General features: G+C 36.6%; 1 protein-coding gene across 1 annotated transcript; it reads left to right on the forward strand.

Annotated features, from left to right (window-relative positions):
- The first annotated feature begins 1,212 nt into the window (after positions 1-1,212).
- On the forward strand, positions 1,213-19,858 carry IFI44L (interferon induced protein 44 like). Its single transcript, XM_055341410.1, has 9 exons — positions 1,213-1,337; positions 4,062-4,546; positions 5,065-5,113; positions 5,840-6,035; positions 9,484-9,636; positions 11,381-11,552; positions 17,871-17,971; positions 18,262-18,436; positions 19,354-19,858. The coding sequence occupies exons 2-9, from the start codon at positions 4,072-4,074 to the stop codon at positions 19,401-19,403; spliced, it is 1,371 nt and encodes a 456-aa protein (XP_055197385.1). The 5' UTR covers positions 1,213-1,337; positions 4,062-4,071; the 3' UTR covers positions 19,404-19,858.
- Positions 19,859-20,827: the final 969 nt, after the last annotated feature.

Consider the following 20,827-nt stretch of genomic DNA (forward strand, 5'->3'; position numbering starts at 1 on the left):
CTCATCCCGTCAGGCAGGGTTCCTGTTTAGCAGGAAGTCTCTTCTCCCTCTGCCTCTGCCCTTCCCCCTGCCTGTTCTCTCTGTCTCTCCTCTCTCTCTCTCTCCCCATCAAATAAACAAATAAAATGTCAAAAAATAAATAAATAAAGCCTCTAGGTTTATGACATTTGTTACAAAGCAAGAAAAAACTAATAGCTCTTCTTTCAAAGACTTTCAGTTTTGATCATGCCATTCTTCAGGTTTTAGAGTCTTAATATCGTCTTCATGATAAAATCCAACTTAAAGACTTTTAAAATCCTAATCACTTCCCTAGCCTCATTGCTTGCCAGTTTGATGCTGTCAGTCTGTTCCAGGCAGGCTAAAATCCTTGGAGGTCCTTGATGACAACTGTGCTCTCTCTTATTTCACTTCTTCCTTGTACTCTGTGGGTGCCCAGGGCAGGCTGCCCCCAAATGTACCACATGCATGACATATTGATTATTTTGAATTGAAGCTACTTGGGAAACAGTCAGTGCAAGGACACTTACAATCTTCTCTGACCACCAGAAAGCAGGAAATAAATCTCTTCGATGAAAAATATCCTGCCTGTACTAATAAGTAAAAAGACATCCTTATCACCAAAGAGAGGGACTTAAAAGCCAAGAAAGGAGTAGAAATAGACCTAGGGTGCGTGTGTGTGTGTGTGTGTGTCCCGGGATCCAGTCCCACGTCGGGCTCCCTGCATGGAGCCTGCTTCTCCTGCCTGTGTCTCTGCCTCTCTCTGTGTCTCTCATGAATAAATAAATAAAATATTAAAAAAAAAAGAAAGACTTGGTTTTAAACACCAGTCAGTGCCACCACTCTGCTCACTGGATTAATTTGGGCAAAGTCATCAAATGTCCCTAAGTCTCATCTGCATACTTTGAGAAATAAAGATACTAATAGTGATTACTCTGTGAGATTGTTTTGAGAAGAAACTAGGAAAATGCATGCAGTGGCCCAGTGCCAAGCACATAGTTAAATGTACAGAAAAGTTAGCTATTAGATTTAGTGCAGTTTTTTATTAATGGCCATTTCATGCAGGCCTACGTACCGTAGGCTACAGAGGGGACCAAAGATCTTTCTCATGTGTTTGGCAGAAATCTTTTTTCTCCCTTTTGTTTTCTCTGTCTCTTTTCTCTAGCAAGGAAAACGAAACCTAACGACAGCTGCCTGCTGCCTGCTACTTTGAGTTTCACTTTCTTTTCTTTCAACCACAGAGCTCTCAGCAGAACCTTCGTTCTTCAAGCTGTGGCTGCTGGAGGCATCAAACAGAGCAGCTAACCCGACATTAAAGCTCCATCCAATCTTAAAAGCAGGTAAGTGACTTTTTGCCATCCGATGTTTCCTAGCTGTGTATGGAAAATTATGTTTTCCTTTCTTTGAAAAAGAATTTCAAATTGCTGCTAATGCAATTTCCTCCTTAATTTTTTTAAAAAAGATTTTATTTATTTTTTCATGAGACAGAGAGAGAGAGAGAGAGAGAGAGAGAGAGAGACAGGCAGAAACACAGGCAGAGGGAGAAGCAGGCCCCATGCAGGGAGCCTGACGTGGGACTGGATCCAGGGTCTCCAGGGTCACACCCTAGGTTGAAGGTGGCACTAAACCACTGAGCCACCTGGGCTGCCCTCCTCCTTAATTTTGTTCTGTTTTCTTTTTTAATGAAAGTTTCCAACACAGGGCACTTCAGAGAGTAGGTAAACTCCAGTGTAATCTCACACAGTTCTATCAGATATTTTTAAATGACTTGCTTTATCCAATTAGGACAGTTTTTCACTCCTGAAAAACAAAGAAAAGCATTACAGATAATGTCGAAGTTCTCTGGGAATCTCTCCTACATCCTTTTCTCTTCCCTTCCTTCCTTGAGGGAAATATTATCCAGACTTTGGTATAAATTGTTGTCTTGCCTGTTTTTATGCTTTTGGTATACCCATATGTATCTAAACATGATCTCTAGTATTGCTTTGTTAACTGTTCATTTAAATGATATCTAAGTGTGTCCATACTAAGTGTGTCATTCTCAACTTGCTTTATTCCACTGAAGATTAATTTTTTGAGCTTTATCAATGTTGATACAAATAGGTCTAGTTCAGTCACTTCAATGCTCTTTAATATTTCATTGTGTGAATATGCCAAAATGTGTACATCCAATCTCCTAATGTCATCCTAAACAATGCTGCTATGAATGTAGTTGTTCCCCAGAATGATGCATGTCTGCCAAATAATGTGAATATTATTGAATCTCTATATCCAGGTCAACTTGCTATTGCCGGACTTTTGTTTGAATGTGATATGACATCTCATTATTGTTTAATTTACAGTTCTTTGTTTCTAGAATGGCTGAACATTTTTTTCTATGTTTATAGTTCATTTGAGTTACCTCATCTGTGAATGTCTTCTTCGTATACTTTGACTGCTTCTCCATTAGAGACGGTTTTTCCATTAGATGTGACATACTCACGTGCACACACGCACACACGCACACACACACACACCCATTATGATATTACTCAGCTATAAAAAAGGACGAGATCTTGCCATTTGGGACAACACGGGTGGATCTAGAGGAGATTATGGTAAATGAAATAAGCCAAAGAAAAATGCCATCAGATTTCTCTTGCATGTGGAATCTAAAAAAACAAAGCAAATGAGTAAACAGTATGGGTTTATTCATGTGTTCTACTTTTTCTCTTGGTTTTCTATCCTGTTGTTTCATTTCCTCTTGTGTTTATGATGAATGTGAATCACTGAATATGAAAAGAATGTGGAGATCATTTGAAGCTAGAAAGATGTTCTCTTCATCTAGACAAGATTTGTTTTGTATTTGCCACGCAGCTTGGAGGCATAAGCAATCTTCATTTATCCTAACCCAATCATAGATGGGAAGTACTTAGGAGATGGAGTCAAGGCTGTCCATTTCCAGTCCACTCTTCCTTCTACCCTGTAGGTCTTCAGAATCCTTGCCCATGGTGGCTTAGTCAGTTAAATGTCTGCATTCAGCTCCATTCATGATCCTGGAGTCCTGGAATGGAGCCCCTGTGATTAAACCCTACATCCCCAAATAGGGCTCCTTGCTCAGCAGTAGATTGCCTCTCCCTCTTCCTCTCCCCCTCCCTCTGCTTCTGTTTTCTCTCTCTCTTGCTCACTCACTGTCTCTCATATAAATAAATAAACAAAAATTAAAAAAAAATAATCCTTGCCCATGACCTGAGAGGAGGATTGCCAAGACATCCTCTTAGTTGCACTATATTCCTCTAGGTCTGGGAGTCTAGTAAAACTTTTGCCTAACATCTCAGCATCTTTGGCATCTCTTCTAAAGCTAACAGATGCTCCTTAGGGAAATGTGCTCCCAAATGCCAAGCTTATGTCTCCATGTTCACTTATTTTCCAAATCTTAGCCCTCCACTGTTTTCAAATATATGTATTTACAATTTACCCTGTGTTCTCTTTTCTTATTGAAAGAATTGGCATGATGGCTCATGGTTTATGCTGCTGTAGGACCTCAATGTCTTTTCAATCCTTTCATAGGTCAATTTCTTTCTTTGGGAACTGTTTTCTATATAAGTTCCTTTTTCCTACCTTCTAATCAATGGGTTGGTCAACTATGGCCTGTGTGACACCCACCTGCTTTGGTAAAAAGGGCTTTACATATTGTCTCTGTTTTTGTGTCACATTGGCAAAGTTGAGTCATTATGGCAGAGGCCATATGGCCCGCAAAGCCTAAAATATTTACTGTTTGTTATTAAGAAAAACATTTGCTGATCAGTGTTCTAATTTATTAATCTTACTTTATTCTTTATCTAGGCTTGCATTTATTGTGTCTTTCAAAAATTCGATGATATTTTTTATTCCTAAATTATCTATTTTTTTCATATGTACCACTATTGTTCCATTTCTACATGGTTTTTTGCCTTGTAATCCAAATAATGTTTTCACTGGGGCAGAGGAAAAAAGAATGCTCTGGAGCTAGAAGCAGAAATCTGTGCTTTAAACCACTGTGATATACTAACTAGCCTCTTAACCTGTTGTTGTTTTTCTATCAGATACAGAACAATGGCAGTCACAACCAGATTGACATGGAATGAGGAGAAAAGACTGCAAAAGCTTCTTGGGAACGTGTCCTTGAGACTTCTTTATAAGTCTAGTGTTCACCAAAGTGACATTTTTTATTTGCTTGAGAGGTGCATTCATCAGGGACCTACTGTTACAATAATTTACTTTTCTGAAGTTTTATGGGTGGTCTTTATGCTTGAGCATTATCCTGAAAAGTCTGATAAGTTAACAAGGCCAAATCCTTCCCTCCAGTTTTCATTTCCGAAGTATAGAGAAAGTGAAATAACTGCAGTTTTAGAAACAGAAATGAAAATTGTTTCTAAACAACTGGAATTTTATTTCTTTGGCAAAAAGAAGTTCTCTGTAGATCTAGGCAAAGCCATACTTTCTACATACACTTCAAAAGACAATGATTCAGAACAAAATTCCTGCTGCAAAACCAAGTTTTTGGAATGTGAAGTTTTTCGAGCTGAAGGTATGTTAAATTAGATAATCCAGCATTCTGGTTCTCATCTTTGTGTTTGCGGGTGATAATCAAGCTGCAAGAACAAGGAAAAATGAGAGGAGCAGTCAGATTTCACGCCATCGAATTTCTCTTCCATAAACTTCAAAATGAAACCCAGGGAGCAGAAGAGTATACTACCTAGAAAGTATAGGCAGCTTTGAGCAAAGAAAGGTGAGAGGTATAAGTGGAGACATGGAGATGGAGAGTTAATGAGAGCAGGGTTTATTTTGGCACATGACCCCTTTTGGGGCAGCTCTAGGATCTCTAGGCATAGTTATGTGAGAGTTTCCAGAGCCAGTTAATGTGCGGGGAGGATAATTTTCCTTTCTTTTCCCATGATGTTGCCAACTCTGACTCCTAACTGGACGGCTCAGCCCTGAATTATATAGGAAGACTCACTGCTCCCATTTAGAAGGTAGACTTGGGGAGATTTAGCCAGGTAACTTAAAAAAAAAAAAAACTTATTACGCTATGTTTATTTCCTACAGGGATTAAGGATGATACAAACTACATAAGCAAGATAACAAGAGCCATGAAGTAAGTTGGGTTCTTGGATTATCTATTACTCATTTTATTTAGAACACTCCTATAAATGGCATTGGAAATGACATCGTAAAATAAAGATCACATAACTTGGAGTGATACCAGTGAGTTACTTACATAATATATTCGAGGCAATTTACAGCGACAACAGAAGCAAAATCACTACCAACTGTGATCCTTTAAAAATCTACCTGGTGACAGTTTGACTTTATGTTTCACCTTGGACTTGCTAGATTCTAGGTTTTCCAGACAGAAAAGTCTAGGTATCTATTTCAGATAATTCCTCTGACACCTTTCCCTGGGAATAAAGTTTTTTGGGGGAGTTTCAGTAAGTTTTTTTAAAAAAGCCCCCTCACCCCAATTTATAGATAAATATCTGCATTGCATGTATATTATTTTTCCTTAATATGACATTATTACTGATATAATACTCATCTTCAGTTGCTGAATTTGTTAGACTGGGGTGGTCTAGGGCTCATAGTTTAACAGTGATTTGGTTGCTGGTTAATGTTCAACTTTATTTGGGCATCGATAAACACATTTTCTTCAAGTACAAAATGCGTAACCTTAGACCCTTTCAAATCATATGATAGGTGTTAATGCCAAGATAATAAGTACTTAAAACATACTTTTAAAGGGAAGAAAAGAAGCAGCAGGAGAATTGTACCGCTCCTATGGAAATTTGGCTGTTGTCTTTAAGTACTGCATATTATTTGACAGGTACAGAAATCCACTTGTAGCCGAACTCAGAGCCTACAAGCCCTGTGTACACATTATTTCAGAAATTCGTATTCTCTTGCTGGGTCCAACTGGGTCTGGAAAGTCTAGTTTTATCAATTCAGTGAAGTCTATTTTCCGAGGCCAGAGGACTCGCCATGCCCCAGTGGGTGCTGATACCACCAGCATTACTGAGCAGGTGAGTTATTTAAGGATTTCCTGAGGCTTTTGTTTTATCGATTACAACTATTAATTCGGTGTGTTTGTTTCTTAGCTGTTTTCTCTGAGATCATTAACCTCCTCCCAATCCACAAGCAATTAAATGCTAAATCAAATGTAAAACAAGAGTCAAAAGGTAACTCAGAATTCCCTCGTTGAGTTGTGTTTCACTGAGAGGCTTTCCATTTTTATGCATGCAAGAAGCAGTTACAGGGAGAATGATTTTTGGTATTTGCAAAAAAAAAAAAACAAACCCACTAAAATTTAATAAACTTTATAGAAATCTTTGTCCATGATATCAGAAGTCAGTTTTACTCATGCCCCACATGGTTGTATCTGGATTGAAATTCTTTTTTCCTATGATAAAAATAATGAAAATGATGTATTACAACACTTTTCCATTTGACAAGACATTTTATAAGAAATGATCGTGAAAAGCAAGATAGCATTTCACTTTGGTGGGTCAACCCTCAAAGAGTAAATCTATCAGTGGTCCTACAAATACCATCTTACTTGTTAACAAATGTTAAGTACTAAAATCATTTTTGAAACTGTTCCTCTAAAGATCTACAAAGTACGGTGGAAAAACTTTCTTCCGTTCTGTGCTTTTCAATGTTACATACTCAAGTAAAAATATTAAGACGAAAGAATAGAACATTTCATAATCCAACTCTGTTTTTCTGTGACTGCTACAAGCAAATAGTGCCTACTGATTGGAAATACGCTGTGCACTGTCAGTGCAAAATTTAGCGTAAGACAGTCATGGCCCATTTTAGTTTTGTGTCACATTTGACAATTGAAAGCATTTTCTAAGACCTTCAAGAACCTCATCTTATTTCTTGATGTTGACTAGATTCTACTTATTTGACTGGCTTTATTTTGGTATATTAGCCTAGTCTCAGAAGCCGAAGTAAGGTATCGCAACAGTAATTCAATACCCTAAGCGTTGATTGACATATTTCTATTTGTTAAATATTGTATTGGCAACAAAGACCTAAATACAAATAGAAGTTCGTCTTTTTATTCAGGGATTTCAGTGTAGATAATAAGCAAATAAGTACTATTCAATGTGACGGATGCTGTAATAAAGGTACTCATCAGAACAGGATTGATCTCCCTCTTTTTCGTGTTGAAAGCTCCAAAGGCATGGCTTTAAGGGAAGACATAGATCCGAAAGTCCAAATGAAAGGCAAATACTTCTAAATAAACTGAAGGAACACGAGACAGAATGTTTGTCAGGGAAACAGAATATTTTATTTCTCAAGAGACCTTTCTCTTTGAAGAATTAAATTTATGAAAAAAACAGATTAATGAAGACTATGAATGCGCCCACTGACCTTGAAATTTTACAACGCACTTTAAGTATGTAACTTGACTGCTTTGGGTAAGTCCCTTCAGGTGGAGGCACCAGTAGTAGTTCCCTTTCACTTAGATCAGAATATCTAATGGGATTGCTCCTAGGCATTGGATTTATCGCCCAATGGAGCTTTTGACCCCATTACAGATTACAGTAGGATCTTAGAGGGGTTCTCAACTGCCGGGTCTGGAACAGGAGAATTGTGATTCAGGTGTTGTCTGTTATCTCTGAGAAGTACGTTTCTGTGTGATTCTTCCTATGTCTTCCATACTTGTGCCTGTGTGGAAGTGTGTTTGATCAATAAAAAATTTTCAGAGTTCTGAAAAATACTCTTGGTATCAGATGGAGTGTGTTTCTTTAGGAAAGAAGACCTGTTAAAGTGGAGCTTCTCAAAGTGAGGTTTGCAGACCCCTAAGGATTCCTGAGAGCATTTTAGGGGATCCGTGAGTTTAAAATTATTTGTGTAATAATACTTAGATGGTTTTGCTTATTCTCATATGCTGACATTTGAACTGATCATACAAATGTAGTTTTACTTGTTGGCTGGCACTTTAGCATGAATCAAGCAATGGCACCAAGCACTATTAGTAATCACTGTGTATGCTCTTATCACTTGCAGTAAAAACAAACAAAATGCTAATTTCACTTAAGAATGTAATTGATGACTAAGTAACAACTATTGATTTTATTTAAACTCAACTTTTGAGGGATGCCTCGGTGGCTCAGTGGTTGAATGTCTGCTTTCGGCTCAGGTCATGATCTTGGGGTCCTGGGATCAAGGCCCACATCAGACCCCCTGCAGGGAGCCTGCTTCTCCCTCTTCCTATATCTCGGCCTCTCTCTCTGTGTCTCTCATGAATAAATAAATAAAATCTTTAAAAAAAAAAAGACCTCAACTTTTGAGAACACGTTATTTTAATATTTTGTGTGATAAAATTGGAAGTACATTCAAAGGGTTTTTAAGGTATATTAGGATATGGTGGTTGTCAAGCAAAGACACTGGTGCAATTGAGTGTGAACTGAACTTTTCTCATGTAATGTCATTTTTAATTGAGAAGACGATTGACGGACTTGCTTACTCATACTTAGGTATTTGGTAGACATTAATAGACAATGCACAAAGTGAGCAGCATATCATTACAAGAGAAGCAACCAACCAGCAATGTTTGTTGCCAGTGATAACATTTGAACTTTTAAGGAAAATTAGAACTTTGGGAAACCTGTATCCATCACTTTGAGCTCCTTAACTTCATAACTGAAAGATTTACCTGATGAAATTAATGGTGTTAGTAACAAATATGATGTTTTAATATTGTGTGGTGAAATGTGCCAATATTTAGAAGATCTAGATAAGCCAAGGAACCAATATTTTCAAGTGACCAAATGCATTGGGTTAGTAAGTCATGCATGGGTAAAAAATATATTCAAAGCATAAAATAGATCAATGAATTTAATGTAGCTGAGTATGAAAATGTCACAGATTCCACATTGTAGCTAAGCTTTGGAGAAATTATCACTTATTGAGCTTTGATGGATTATTAATGAGGAATAGCCACAATTCTCTGAAAGCTGTTAAATTAAACACTCTTTCCTTTTCCTACTACATACATGTATGCGAGATAGATTTTCTTCATACACTTCAACCGAAATGATATATCAGAACAGACTGAATTCAGAGGCAGATATGAGAATCTAGCCATCTTATATTAATCCAGATAATAAAGAGAATTGCAAAAAGTAAATTGGTCCTGCCCTTTTTAATGCTTTTTGGAGAATTTATTTTTTTCATAAAAATACATTTTAGGTTAATATGCAACAGATTTATAATTGTATTCTTAAATGATTTAAGAATTCATTTGAAATTTTGCTCAGTTTAAAATTTTTAGTATGTTAAATATCAATACATATAACCTACATAAATAAAATATCTTTGAGATTCTCAATAATTTTTCCCCAAGTTGTTTGAGGACCACAGTGTTAAAATATTAACCACTCTCTGTTTTTCCTATTGTCATGTCTTGAATGCTAGTTGAAGAATGAGTTTTTACCTTTGAAATACTTTGTTTTATAGTATAGGATATATCCTATTAAATACGGGAAATATGGCACATGTCTGCAATTTAGCTTGTGTGACTCCATGGGGATACATGAGAAAGAAGGAGTAGGATTGTGCATGGAAGACATACCCTACATCTTAAAAGGCTGCGTGCCAGACAGATACCAGGTAAGAATTCTCCAATCTCTCAAACGTTTTAAATCAGTTTCATCAATGCTTTTTGTTAAATTTTTATCCCATAAGGCAGTTTCAACTGTCTTTAAGATGTCTTCAACATCAACCAATACTATTCTACGTTGGGTGATTAAGTGTTCACATAGGTAAAGTAGAGTAACTTATTTTCTATAGCAATAAGAAATAAAGCCTGGGATGCTTGGCTGGCTCAGTTGATAGAACTTGTGACTCTTGAACTCAGGGTCATAAGTTTGAGTTCCACAATGAATATGGCGATTACTTAAAAAAATGGGACCTCAGAGGAAAAAAAAAAAGAAAGAAGAAATACAGCCAAAAGGCAGAATTTTACTCATACAGATTCTAGAAAAAGGACAAGAAGAAGTCGTGTTTATATCACTCTTTACAATATTGTAAAATTGTAAAAGATAGGAAAATAATAGTTTAATCTCATGCACTTTTTTGATCAATCAGACAAAATCGTGGAACAAACACTTTTTGTTGAAGTGTTGTATTGTTATACTGTCAGTACTTAGGAATCACACTTAAATGCTACTTAAACACCTACATTCAAATGTTGACTCTGCCACGAGTTCGATGTGTACCCATAAGCAAGTTATACACTTGTCTCTGTAAGTTTTAATTTTTCACATGTAAAATGTAGGTAATAATAATAATACCCATTTCATCGGGTGCCTGAGAAGATAAATGAGATGAGGTACTTTAAATTCTCAAAAGGTCAACCATTATTGTCACCTTTCTTTTAGGCATTAGGTATAATACAATCAGCCTCAATTTCTGAACAGTGAATTCTGTTGCCTTTCGTGTGTGCTTGATTGGAAACCTTAATTATGTACTTATATATTTAAAAACCACGATTAAAAACCTAATTTGTGCCAGACACTATGCTAGTTACTGGAAACACATAACTGACTAAGAACATAATTCTTATCCTCACAATCCAAGGAGACATAAGTTACAGGGAGATGGAACAGAGCAGAGAGATGGGAGATATTGTGAACCTATGAGAACCTTCATTTTTCACAACAGAGAGGCAGTCAGTTCAATCCAACATTGAAACATATGGGTAAAAAAATAATGAATGTAGCCCTTCACGATACTTTTAAATCTATTTTCTTAATCCTAGAAAGATGATTGTTCGGTGGTAAGGAGATAATAACTTGAAATTTGGTATTTCTTCTGTTTTATTTTAATTTCTTTTTCTTCTGTAAAATTTAAGAAATTATAGTATTTTATTTTAAAATGTATTTTCCATCTATTTTTCACTCTCCTTTTTTCTCTATCCATTAGTCCATTTAAGTACACAAAATATTTAGAGATAAGTCCTAAATGATGTGTAACCAATATCAATGGTAGTTTTTTTTTTGTTTGTTTTGTTTTGTTTTGTTTGTTTTGTTTTTCTGGAGACTGGAATGTGAAACTAGCTTTTTAAATAGTTTGTACTTTCCTGAAATGTTTCCAGTATGGATAATATCAAGTATGTATAATTCTCATTTTCACCAATGCAATGAAGTGTTTTTTTTTTTCCAATAAGAAAGATATAATAACATTACACTCATAGTGGAGAGGAATTATGGAAGGGGTACTACTTATTAACTTGAGGGAAGAGTGGCTAGAGGAAGAGAAGTTGGAGGTTAGTGGTAGTTGCATTTGAAGCATGAATGTGTCATAAAGAACTCAGTTAATAATCTCTAAATGTTATCTTATGTTTCTATATCAGTTGAACCCCAAAAGACCAATTACACCCAATCATCCTACCTTCATCACCTCTCCATCACTGAAGGACAGGATTCACTGTGTGGCTTATGTCTTAGATATCAACTCTATCCAAGATCTCTCCTCTAAGATGGTGGCAAAGTTAAAAGAAATTCAAAAAGAAGTCTTGAAATGTGGTGAGTCTCATTATCCTTATGAAAAACCTTTAATTTTGAAATAATCACAGATTCACAGGAAGTTGGAAAGAGAGTTCAGAGAGGGCCTATGCACTCTATACCCTACTTCCTGAGTCCTGGGTTGGTTGGTGGCAATAGCAGACACAGATCATTCATATCATATATTTTTTTTGTCACATGTGATGTTCCAGTGGCTTGGTAGGATAGTCACCTCCCCACATTATGTGACCTGATCAAAACCAGGAAATCGACACTGTTATAATGTGTGTGTGTGGCTCTGTATTGTTTTATTACATGTGTACATTTAAAAGTAGTGAGTGGGTCTCCTTGACTTACAATCTAGGTGCTTTCCAGTCTGTTGCTTTCTTACTAGATCTCAGGGTGATTGGGTTCGTGTGGAAACCCTTTAGGATTGGGATCTCTGTTCTTTATAGTTCTATGATTCTCCTGGTCTTAATCCCCATTGATTTTCAAGGCTAGATATTGTGGGGACTTGTCTTTCTGGTGCCGACCCCCAGGGTTGTGGTGCCTGATGTGGGGCACATTCCCTTTATTCCTTGAGAAAGAGTTCATATTTTTTTGAATCCCACCTGATTGTAGGGTCACTGCATCTGGAGTGGGGTCCTGGGTAAGGCAGTGTCTCTGCCTCTCATACCCTTCTAGATGTACTACTTTTGTTTTTTTGTTGTAGAGATATTATTCATCTGGTTGTCGGGTCCTTTTCAGAGAAAATTATTTCATATGTAGCTATAAATTTATTGTGTCTCCAGGCGGAGGTGAGTTCACAATTTTCCTATACTGCCATCTTCAATTCCTCCTCCATGGGAATTTTAGAATTACTTTGACTATTTCTACAAAAAAAAAAAACAAAAACTTGATTGGATACTGATAGTAATTATATTAAACACATATATCAGTTTGGGGAGAATTGACATCTTACTCTGTGGAGTCTTCCAATCCGTAAACATACTAGGTCTATCCATTTATTCATATCTTTGATTTCTTTCAAAAGTGCTCCACATTTTTTAAGATTCAAGTTCTGTACATGTTTATTAGATTTATACCTAAGTGTTTAATTTTTTAAAATGGTATCATATGTGTATTGATTTCCGGATGCTTATTGCTGGTACCTCATATTACAATATAATTTTGCACGCAGATCTTGTTTCTTGTGGCCTTGCTGAGCTCACTTATTAGTTCTAGGAAAGGATTTTTATTTTTTTCGATTTTCATGACATTTTCAATAGGGGTAATTTTGTCTTTCTCTTTAATCTGTATGCCTTTTATTTTCTTCGCTTGTCATGTTGTTCTGCCTAGAAGTTCCAGTATGTTGAGTAATAGTGGTGAGAGCAGATAACCCTGTGGTGTTTCTGATCTTAGGAGGAAAATATTCTGTTTCACCATTATAAATACAGCAATAGGCTTTTTTACAGTTGTTCTTTGTCAGTTTGAGGAAGTTCTTTATTCTTAGTTCTCTGAGAGTTTTTGTTTCCTTACCATGAATGGCTGTTGAATGTTATCAAATAGCTTTTCCCCACAGATTGATATAATCATGCAGTTTTTCTTTTCACATATTGCTGAATCTTATTGATAATATTTTGTTAAAATATTTATATCTGTATTTATGAAAGATGTTGATCTGTAGTTCCCCCGCCCCTGGTTGGTGTTTTTGTCAGGTTTTGGTGTTAGAGTACACTAAATTCAAAAAATGAGTTGGAAAGTATTCCTCTTCCACTATTTATTCATTCATTCATTCATTCATTCATTCACTCATTCACGAGAGACACACAGAGAGAGGCAGAGACATAGGCAGAGGGAGAAGCAGGCTCCCTGCGGGGAGCTTGATACAGTACTTGATCTCAGGAACCCTGGGATCATGACCTGAGCCAAAGGCAGATGCTCAGCCACTGAACCACCCAGGTGCCCCTCCTCTTCCATTTTCTTGAAGAGATTGTGAAGAATTGGTGTTAATTTCTATTAAAATGTTTGGTAGAGTTTTTCAATGAAATCATCTGAGTATGGAGATTTCTTTTTTAACGTTTTTAATATCAAAAAATTAATTTTAAAATAGTTAGCAAGCTATTAAAATAATCTATTTCATATTAGGCAAATTGGGATAGTTTGTAGTTTTTAGTTCAGTCTATTCCATCCAAGTTGTCAGATTTATGTGTGTAGAGTTGTTCATAGCATTTCCTTATTATTCCTTTATGTCTGTGGGGTGTGTAGGAATATCCCCTGTGTCCTTCCTAATGTTAGTGATTTGTGTCTTATCTTTTGTTCTGACACTATTTCTAAAAGTTTGTCAATTGTATTGATCTTTTCAAGGAACCATGTTTTTATTTCATCGATTTTTAAATTGTTTTTCTCTTTTCAATTTGTTCATTGATTTCTGCTCTTTTGGATTTCTTTCATCTTCCTGATTTGGATATAATTTGCTTTCTTTTTACTAGGTTTTTGAGGGGAGGGACTTAGATTGTTGATTTTGGACTTTTTTTCTCTTCTATTATAAGCATTGAGTCCTACACATTTTCCTGTAAACAGTTCTTCAGTGATCTACACAGATTTTGATGTGCTGTATCTTTATTATCTTCCAGTTTAATGTATTTTTTTCTTTCCCTTGAAACTTCCTTTATGACTCATAGTTATTTAGAATGTTTTGTATAGTTTTTAAGTGCTTGGGGTTTTTCTTGTTACCACTTGGTTACTGACTTATAGTTTGATCCATTATGGTCAAAGGACACACTCTGGTTTAAATTCTTTAAATTGCTCTTGAAATTAAATTATGTCTTAGTCTATAGTATATTTTGGTAAATGTTCCATGGATGCTTGAAAATTATGTGTACATTCTATAAATTTGATTAGATTTTCTTGGTTTTGGTATGACAAGTGATTCTTGTTTACACCTTTAATGTTTGGTGTATAATACAATGAGACTCTGAATCTTATTTATTTTCTTTTTCTTTTTTAAGATTTTACTTATTTGAGAAAGAGAGCACAAGTGAGGGGAGGGAGAGGGACAAGCACATTCCACACTGAGTGCAGAGCCCAACTCGGGGCTCCATCCCATGACCTTGACACTATGACCCAAGCCAAAAATCAAGAGTCAAATGCCCAACCGACTAAGCCACCTAGGTGCCCCTGGATCTTATTTAAATCTTGTGTTTAGCAGACCTCTTGTGACACTGTGCTTGTGGATCTGCAAGTGTAGGTTCCCCACTAGGCCTTGGTTGACACCTTCAAGGGGAAGCAAACTTTGTTCTTCCTCCCCATATGACCTTCACTGATACCAAGGGAGGCTAGGAGCCTTCTTAAGACTGGATGAATGGTGATTAAAGTTTTGCTGTTTCGGTTGGCCTCCTCTGACACTGGTAAAAAGGGTGGGAGCACCCTACCCTAATGATTGGGGTAGAAGTCCAGGAACCCCAAGTAGCTTCCATTGATACCATCAAGAGGGACCTAGCAAATTACAGGTATAAAAGTCCTGGCTCCCTACTTGTTCTTCTTCTGTGATACTATCCTGGCATAGTGTGGAGGATGGAGAAGGGAAGAGACACTTCTGTGGATGGGACTGCAGCTCTTTCTTGGTATTTTGCTGGGATAGTGTATCTGTTGTGTGAAAGTTTTCTATCTTGCTAGGTTGCTTCTTTTCTCATGCTTGGTTAGAGACAGCAGTCTTCCTGCCTTCTCCTCCCTTTCTCCACCTCTTCCCTTTCCCTTTCCTTCCCATTTTGTTCCTTTCATTCCTTTTCCTTTCACCATCTCCAATTGGCTTTTTCCATAGTGTGCTCTTCAGCAGCCAATATAGGATTTATGAAGTAAAAAAGAAAATCTAGAGAACTCACCACCATATTGTTCCCTGGATCCTGAGGTCCTTTCCCAGTGTTAATTCTTCTCTTCACCTTTCAATATTTGTGTTTGATTATAAATAATGTCTAGTGTTTCTAATTGTATTTAGAAAGAAGAATAGGGAAACGCATATTGGTTCCATGAGGTCAGTGTGACATACCAAGTTAACAAAATGATGGATAAAATCATATAATCATTTCAATAGATGCAGAAAAATAATTTGACAAAACTCAACATCCACTTATGATAAAAATTCTCAACAAAGCATGTATAGAGGGAATGCTATCCCAACATAATAAAGGCCATATATAACAAACCCACAGCTAATGTCATACTTACTGAAGAAAAGCTGAAAGATGTCCAGATTGGAAAAGAAGTAAAACTGTCATTAATTGCAGATGACAAGTTATTGTATTATAAAATCCTAAAGACTTCACGAAAAAACTATTAAAACTAATAAATTCAGTAAAGTTGTAGCATACAAAATTTATATGCAAAAATCTGTTGCATTTCTGTATACTAATAATGAGTTTACATTTAATAATTTAATTATATCAAAAAGAATAAGATATCTAGGAATAAATTTAACCAAGGAAATGAGAGACCTGCATACTGAAAACTACAAGATGTTAGTGCAAGAAATCGAAGAAGACACAAATAAATAGAAAGATATTCTGTACTTAGAGATTAGAAGAATTCATATTAAGGTGCACATACCCTCCAAAGCAACGTACAAATTCAGTGCTATCCTTATCAAAATTCCAATGGTGTTTTTTATAGAAATAGAATGAACAATACTAAAATTTGTATGGAACCACCAAAGACCCCAAAGAGCCAAAACAATTTGAGAAAGAAGAACAAGGCTGGAAGCATTGTGTGGTATTAACATAAAAATGAATATAAATCAATAGAACAGAATAGAGAGCCCAGAAATAAATCCACACATTTTGGTCAATTGATTTATGACAAAGGGGCCAATAATATACAGTGGCAAAAGACAGTCTCTTCAATAAATGATGTTGGGAAAACTAGACAGCCACATGCAAAAGAACAAAACTCAACCACTATCTTACACCATACACAAAAATCAACTCCAAATGGATTTTAGTCTTGAAGTTAGACCTAGAATCATAAAACTCCTAAAAGAAAACATAGGTGGTAAGCTCCTCACCATAGGTCTTGGAGATGATTTACTGAATCTGACATCAAAAGTAAAAGCAACAAAAGCAAAAATAAGCAAATGGAACTGCAGCAGCCTAAAAAGCTTCTGCACAGCAAAGGAAACTATCAGTAAAATAAAAAAGGCAGCCTACTGAATGAAAGAAAATATTTGCAAACCATGTAACTGATAAGAGATTAATATCAAAAATAAATAAAGGGGCACCTGGGTGACTTAGTTGGTTAAGTGTCTGACTCTTGATTTTGACTCGGGTCGTGATCTTAGGGTCCTGGGATCGAGCTTCAAGTTGGATTCTGCGTTCACTCAGTGGGGAGTCTGCTTGAGGATTCTCTCTCTCTCTCTCTCCCTCTCTCTCTGCTCTCACTCTATCTCTCTAAAATAAATAAATCTTTAAAAAGATAAAATATATAAGAATTCATACCAATCAAAACCAAAACAAGACATAAAAAACAATCTGATTAAAAATGAGCAGAAGACAAGTGAATAGCTTTCCTAAGAAGATACACAGGAGGCCATAAGGTACCTGGAAAGATGCTCAACATCATTAATCATCAAGGAAATGTTAAATAAAACCATAATGAGGTATCATATCATACCTGCTAGAATGACTGTTAACAAAAAGACAGGGAATAACAAGTATTGGTGAGGATGTGAAAAAAAAAAAGGGAATACTTGTACACCATTAGTGGGCATACAAACTGTTGAAACTGGGAAAATAGTCTAGAGGTTCCTCAAAAAATTAAAATTAAAAATAGAAGTACCAAGCAATCCAGAAATTCTACTTTTGGGTATTTATCAAAGAAAATGAAAATGAATCTTGGTTTTATATATTTTCCTGGGGAAGCATTTGTTAGTGAAGCAGAACTTTGATTCAGTTAGAAGCCAATTGGGAGAGGGCAAGAGGTCTTTAGTAGAACTGAGAAATATGTGTCTTCTTTTTACAGATATTCACTCATAACCCTCCTCACTTTCTGGGGTTCTTTCTCAGTCTTCAGTGTGCAGCAACCACTTTCACCCTCCCCTCCTTCAGATCACTTTATAACACACTATTTGGAATAGTAGATGATTGCAATGTAATGCGCATTTAGTTGCATTAGGAATGATCTCTCGTGTTGAAAGAAAAAGATCATTTCTTCTATTAGAAGAACTTCAGGTTCATATTTTCATTTATTGGGGATATTTCATTTGTTAGATCCTCATCTGATAGAAAGCTGCTTTCACATGTGCTTAATTACCTTGTTGACACATTGCTGTTTATGATAGAAAATAATTGATTTATTTCTTTGCTGTAGGTATCGCATGTGTACTCTTGTTTACTAACATGGATAATTGCAGTACCCTTCCTCAAGACAACTTTTTAAACATGGCTAAAGCTATGACTTCTCAAAGCCAGGTAAAGAATATATTTTTAACCAGGAATTCTTATAATGGTGTTAATAGTGTATGTGTGAATGTGTGTGTGTCTCTGTGTGTGTTTATATTACATACTTACAGGTAAATGAAGAAATGATTCAATTGCCTGGTTAATTCAAGTTTAAGTCCCAGCTTAAAACAATAATTACTTGCATTGTGATTATATTCAGAAGCGAATTTATCAAGCTATTGCCTTTTCAGTTTCTTTCTTGAATTACATTTGAATTCAGTCAATTTTCAGATGAGTTATGCTTATCAATTTTTCCACAGATAATGGATGTCAGCAAAATGCTAAGTGTTCCTATTTATAATACCTTCATGGTTGAAAATTATACATCAGAATGGGAGCTGGACCCTTTAAAGGACACTCAGATCCTCTTTGTGCTAAGGCAGATGTTACGGATAGTAGATGACTTCTTAGAGGATCTGCCTCTTGAGGAAACAGGTAATCTGGCCCCTTTCTGCTCTTCTCATAAAGCATGGTGCTTTTAGAAAATCTCGGAGTTCTACCTCACTGGATGGCTGGTGCTGATTTGCTTGCTCTAGACCTAATAGCTATGTTAGGATATCTGCTTTGTTTCTATTCTATTTTGTTTTCAGATAAAATTGTAGGAATATTTCAGCTCTGCATGTGACACCAGTTGCCTTGGTTCTGATACTTGGCCTAAATATGGATTGGCATGCCCCAGTTAGAGTCCATCTCTGCTGACAGCCTCCTTATGACCTGCTTTCATTCATGTTTTGCCTAGAGTCCCTGACAGCATCTAACTGATGGTGTCTTCTGGGATCAGTCATATCTCAAGTTCAAAGGCCAACCCTGAGCAGAAGTGGGCCAAGATATGCCCTACTGCAAACCACCGTTTAGTTTTTTTTTTATTATTTATTTATGATAGTCACACAGAGAGAGAGGCAGAGACACAGGCAGAGGGAGAAGCAGGCTCCATGCACCGGGAGCCCGACGTGGGATTCGATCCCGGGTCTCTAGGATTGCGCCCTGGGCCAAAGGCAGGCGCCAAACCGCTGTGCCACCCAGGGATCCCCAAACCACCGTTTAGGATTTTAATTTCTGAGACACTCTTCTCAACCTCCCCAGCAAAATGGACTAGCCCTTTACTTATTTGCCTACAGCACTTTATTTAAAACTCTGTGTGAGTATGAACACATGGAGTAACAATTTAAAAATGGATAGTCACTTCCCTAAATGGATGGTGAGTTCTTTAAGAAGTAGGGTTTGGCTTTTACATAACTTTGTATTCATAGAATTTAGCACAGTGCCTGATAGCATGTAAGCATGCTTGCCATTATGCATTCCTCCCAACTTCCCCTGGGTGTAACAGGTACTTAAAATTTTTCTCCTTACAGAAATGAAGACTGGAAGAGAAAGAAATGTAGGAGAGAAGAAATGTACATAGAGGAAGGAGAATGTTTCACTTATCTCCAGATGAAGATATGAACTTAAGCTAATTAAAAGGAGCAAATATTTCTTAAGAACTTACATGTATTACAAGTTATTTCTGCAAAAAAAAAAAAAAAACCCAAGAGTTTCTTCCTTTAATGAACCTATACCTGACTTGCATGAATTGAATTCCAAACCATCCTCATCATGTCTCCTGAGTCCAGTGATCAAATGAGGTTACTAGTGCAAGTCAATGAGAAGGTTACCCTATACGAGTGCCCGTAAGTGATTGTAAGTTCCTCTGGGCAGCTGTAGAAGTTAGGACTGTTTAGTAAAGAAAAAAAACAATTTCAGAAGATAGGTTTTAGATTCCGCCCCCAAAACCCTAACTCTCTTGTCCAAATTTCTTTGTATTTTTCAAATGAATAGACTTTGGTTCAATAGTTATTGATATTAAAGCTATCTAATGTACTTTTAGTCAGAATTATTGTCTTCTTTGGGAAGTCCTGTGTATTATGAGGGCAAAAATTCCTTGGGGAGAGTTATGGAAAAAGAACTATTTCCTAAAGCAAACCTAGAGGTAAGGCTGTGCTCAAATGAATGCTCAGGATTCATGATTTAGCGGAAGTGATGGGGAGGGTCTTTAAAAGAAAGGAATAGAATGGTCAGATATTGAAAGGGAGAGCCAGAAGTGGATATTGGAAACAGAAGTAGAGTTCCAGCCAGGATGATTGGGAAGTGGATGTAGGGAGGAACAGGTCCAAAGAGTAAGATGTGTTTTCTCCACATAATTGACGACAAAAACAAGCCATGACTCTCGGTTAGAAGACTGAAGATGATTAAAGACCTGTTACTGGACGTCACCACCTATCAGGCCATAGCTCATCAATCTCCAGGGGGACTCCGCAAAAATCTGAGCAGAGGAAAGTTTTGCTAGATGTGAAATTAGACTCAAAGTGGAACTTCTTTACTCTGAAGGGGTAGCCTGGAATACCCTCATGAAGGAGATGGAGACCTTGAAAGAAAGAGGAATAACGGAGAGATCAAGAGAGAGAAACAATGAGGGGTTGTCCAGGTGGATCAACATCGTTTGAGAGTGTAAAATTGAGGCTAAGTTCCCCCCTTTCTTTGTGTGTTAAAAAGGACAGTGTTAGGTAAAGGATGTCACAGTTTCTAATCCTTCACTACTGTACTACTTTGGGGATACTTAAACATTTAATGGGATTAAATGTATATTTGGGACTTAGGCTGGAAAAGGTTGGTGGGGGGGGCCTTAAAAAGGGAGACTCCTCTTTTATCTGGGAAAGGACCTTTCCTGACTTTGAGGATTCTGCTGATTTTTCTTTACCATCCTAACAGGAGGACTTACCACTTTGCCACACATTAGAGGCCACCCAGGATTTGGAAAATTTACATAATTTACATAATTTACATAATACC

Source organism: Nyctereutes procyonoides, unplaced genomic scaffold (genome assembly GCF_905146905.1).
Source record: "Nyctereutes procyonoides isolate TBG_1078 unplaced genomic scaffold, NYPRO_anot_genome, whole genome shotgun sequence".
Taxonomy (NCBI): Eukaryota; Metazoa; Chordata; class Mammalia; order Carnivora; family Canidae; genus Nyctereutes; species Nyctereutes procyonoides.